The sequence below is a fragment of the Coniophora puteana genome (assembly GCF_000271625.1).
Source record: "Coniophora puteana RWD-64-598 SS2 unplaced genomic scaffold CONPUscaffold_65, whole genome shotgun sequence".
NCBI lineage: Eukaryota > Fungi > Basidiomycota > Agaricomycetes > Boletales > Coniophoraceae > Coniophora > Coniophora puteana.
Genome location: NW_006913117.1, coordinates 1 through 4,133, shown reverse-complemented (window position 1 = coordinate 4,133; position 4,133 = coordinate 1). Strand labels below are relative to the sequence as shown.

General features: G+C 52.4%; 2 protein-coding genes across 2 annotated transcripts; one reads left to right on the top strand and one right to left on the bottom strand.

Annotated features, from left to right (window-relative positions):
* Positions 1-791: 791 nt before the first annotated feature.
* Positions 792-1,457, top strand: CONPUDRAFT_68301 (uncharacterized protein; the record flags this gene model as incomplete). The annotated part of the gene is made up of 2 exons (XM_007777793.1): positions 792-974; positions 1,023-1,457. Coding segments are annotated over 2 exons (618 nt in total), but the record flags the coding sequence as incomplete, so codon positions are not given.
* A 66-nt stretch (positions 1,458-1,523) lies between these two features.
* CONPUDRAFT_68304 (uncharacterized protein) lies at positions 1,524-4,119 on the bottom strand (the record flags this gene model as incomplete). The annotated part of the gene is made up of 9 exons (XM_007777792.1): positions 1,524-1,716; positions 1,772-1,910; positions 1,947-2,177; positions 2,225-2,858; positions 2,909-3,054; positions 3,101-3,283; positions 3,342-3,530; positions 3,580-3,788; positions 3,836-4,119. Coding segments are annotated over 9 exons (2,208 nt in total), but the record flags the coding sequence as incomplete, so codon positions are not given.
* Between the last annotated feature and the right edge of the window lie 14 nt (positions 4,120-4,133).

The window sequence follows — 4,133 nt, the reverse complement described above, 5'->3', positions numbered from 1 at the left end:
CCTTGAGCGCGAGCAGGAAAGGAGGAGAGAGGGAGCAAGAAGTGGGCGGTGATGCAGGAGATGGAAACGAAGCGGACACAGAAGACGACGACGATGACGACGACGAGGTTAGTCACAAGGTGTCGGAACCTGTGATGCTTGTGAGTACGCCCATGACAGTGTCGAATCTAGCTGATCAGTTATGCAAGGCGATAACTCGAAAAGCTTACGAGATCCTGATGGATGTCCCAATGCTCACTGCCGCCCACCTGCCCGCTTGGCCCGTCGATGACAGCGAATGGCCTTTTGCTGACGATGAAGATGACTTTGGCAGTGCTCTGGAGGTCGAGGAGGATGGCGACAAGAAGAGGGTTCGCCTCCTGCGTTTCCGCTGGGACGAGACGTGGGAGCATGCGGACAACTTCAAAGGTATCAAACAGCTCACCCGCTGGATCAAACAGACCGGCCCAACCGTCTCTCCCGATGCAGCGGCATCTATCGACTCTGTCAGCAAAGCAGCTCTGCAGGACTTCGTCACAAAGAAATTCAAGGCCCTCGTAAAGGTCCTTCGCCAGGCCCGTCGTGACATGAAGAAACCAGCTTCGTCGGCAACAGCGGTCAGCGCTACGAACCTGGCTGACGCAGCAGGGAACGGGGGAAATACAGATGGTGAAGGAGGGGACGCACCACCACCACTGCCTCAGTCCGAAGCACGGCCGGGACCGTTGAAAGCTAGCACCCGTCAGAGTCGTCAAAAAGGGGTACGTATTCACGTACCTTTCCGTCGAGATGATACGCTAAAAAACTGTTAGAAACTCGCAGTACGCCTGAGGAAGTTTGGCGCCTTACCGCAAGATTCGCCGTGGAAACACGACAAGTTCCTGCAGGCGCTGCGTTATCAGTTGATGTCGGACGATGAGGACGGGTGGGATGCTGAGAAGGGAAAGAAGACGAACCATTTTGTGTCCCGTGCACCGGTGTATCGATCTAAATTAGTGAGTTAGTTTGACAGCGCGTGAACCATTACTGACCGGCATCTGAAGTTGAATGACTTCTTAGCTGCTGTCGACACAATCCCTGACCCCAATGGGAAACCAAGCTACGTACTGCGTGTTCGAGGAGAACCAAAAGAGCAAGAAGTGCCCGTGATAACTGACATATCCTCCCGGACGCGACGCTGGATGGTGGACATGGAGTGGTTGAGCCAGCCAGAGAACAAGAAGTGGGATGTTGAGTCGAGGATCACCGGGAATGGTAAGGTATGGGGCGATGATGACGATCCAGAGGAGCTGAGAGACAAAAAGAGGAAGGTGAAGGCAGAGAAGAAGGACGGCCGAGAAAAGAAGAGGGCGAGGGCTGGTGCGTTGGATGTAAAGGGGAAAAAAGCGAGAGTGGGGACCAAGAAGAAGGATGCGCCTAAAGTGGGCACATCGAAGTCAGCTGCTGCCATTGACGTGGCAAGCTCTGACGAGGACTGACCATAGCATCGTAGCAAGTCTTCTAATCAAAAAAGTCTTCGGGTTCTGTCCCTGCCTAGACAACTGTTAGTAGTTCTTGCAATTGAAACAAGGTTCTTGGCGCACATGATCGAATGAAACTGCTGCAACGAGTGGGCGCCGTAGCTCTCGGAGTGTAAAAGGAATGAGGCCGATCGAACACTGGATAGCAGATGAAGGAAAGACCTCCAGGGAACTAAACTCGTCTGCATAACAGACATGGATACCGAGTATAGATGAACTTGAATTGTAGACAGTTAATTAGCACAAGGCAAGGAATGAATACGAAGACTTACAACATTGACCATGGGAACATAGGTATGCGGTCATCGGAGTAGAGGCGCTGAACGACTGCGCATACATGTGGAAGTTTGTCGCCCACACCCACCACAAAAAGCGAGTGGATACGAACGGGGACACGGGAAGACTCGCTATCTGAAACAAAGGCGTACACGTCAGACTGAGTCCGACGATTTGATGTGCATCCATAACGGATGCCATCCTTGCGAATATAGGTCAGTGAGCGAGCAACCCTCCCAGAAACAAAGGGTGTGGTCCCAGCATCGCTGCTGCGATCGCTGACGAGGTTGAGATCAGGCCATAAGGCTCGGCAGTACGCCAGAAGGAGGCGGTACATCTGCGGTGGATCATATCGGCGCAAGTCGACGAACTTGGCTGCGCGGCTGGGTAAACGAACATTGTCTACAAACATTGAGTGTGAATAAGAATGAACCAAAGTAAAAACTCACCCTCGGAAGTCTCACTCTGATAAAACGCGATCTCCGTCATCATTGCGCCGCGGTTGCGAGCCTGAGTCTTGATCATGTTGTCGAGGGTTCTTCGTTCAACGTCGTGAGCCTCGGGTGGAAGATTCAGCAGATACTCATAGATAAGGTGAGTTTGAACCCACGCTCGCATGAGCGTGAGTTCCATCTGCCCGCCGTCATGTCCATTGTGCTTGACGCGTTCCAACATGCCGTTGAAACGCTCAAAAGCAAAAAGCCACCAGGAGTAGACGGGGCCGAAGCGTTTCACCATCTCGGACGTGTGCATTGAAGCGTGGTGGTTGGGCCGAAGGGGGATGTCAAGCGCAATACAGCGTTGGCAGTACTGGGCGAGAAACTCTTGCGCAGTTTGAGCCTGGTGCATCGATATCTCCCGTGATGAGAAAATGCGCACAGCGGCGCATAGAAGGAGAATGGCATCATATAGTTGATGCCGATCGCGAGAGAAGCCGGGGTCGTCAGTGTTGGGAGGGAGAGGTGGTGGAGCGCTTGGGATTTCGTCATTCTCATCGCGCCATGCCCACCACAAGAGCACCGGAGTGATTGTGATAAGACGACGCCATTCATCTGCTTTTTTGAGCGAGTGGTTCTCGCCTAGCTAAAATAGAGGTTAAACATGATCTGGGAGTGATTATAATTGACACTTACATTCTTCGGGAGACGGGTGATGTGGCTAGGCCACAAAATCGAGTTAATTAGAGTCTCGAATCGGGACTTGGCTGACTCTGATCCCCCAATCCCCGTCATCAGCTGACCGTTGAAGATGACAACGTCAAACAGATGAGGGACAATGCCTGCGAAAAGGGATTAAAAAGTAAAGGCGTGCATAAAAGCACTCACCAAGGTATACAGCGTGCATGAAGTCCAAGGCTGTCTTCGTCTTGGGAAGCCAGCCCGGAAGAGCGTCGAGAATAACAAAGCGTTTACCATAGTCATCGAGAAGTTGGGCTTGACGTGCTAGTGGTGCATCCCGTGCATAGAAGGCCTGCCGGAGGAGCTTATAGTCCTCCTTGGGGCGAGTAGCTGCAGCGCCGTTGAGGTTAATTCTTGGACAACTGTAACCAAATCACAAGATACTCACAGCTGTCGTATCCTGACGGCTTGTTGAAATCCGTGACATTGGCATCGCATGACACGCACGGGTGCATGTCATGTGAATGAGAAGCTGTGCCATTGGTCTTGTGAGATGCGGGCATATCACAGTCAAGGCACGCCAAGTCGGCGTGGACATCGGCGAGCTGATCCTCGCTGTAGACAGCCATTTTGACACCTGACAATGCGAGTGGATGGAGATCAGTGATTACCATTAGACATGAGACACAGAGTGATACCGTTACGAAGGATTGAGATCTCCTTCGTGCACGGCTCCATGCAGTGACTGATTTGCCGGACATCAGGCTCTTTGGGGCCTGGCATGACACTGGCGCATATGACGTTGAATTGAAGGAATCGGTGCTCGCGGGGAAGGTCGTTGATGGCAATGTACATAGCTCCCGTCGAATGCGGCCGGTTTTCGAGGACACCCATCCTAAAATAAAATAAAATTAGCAATGACGGCGCATGTCTGAGCCGTACCAATCAATATTGCAGGTGAGATGAAGCCCGTATCGGTGCGACGTTAGCTTTGGAGCCGTGTCGTGGTCATCTTCGGGGCGATCGCGAACATGGCCGTGTTCACCAACTTCCCGGACTGTATGCGTGTTGAGTTCATGCCAAAGCGAGCCGTCGTGCATGTCTCGCATGACGAAGTGCTCATCGACGTCTCTGTCAGGTACATCAGCTCTGCTGTCTCGTATCATGCGAGCAAACCCAGGACGCATGAACATGCGTCGCAATGACGCAATGATCGACACTTGAGGGTGAAGCTTGAACG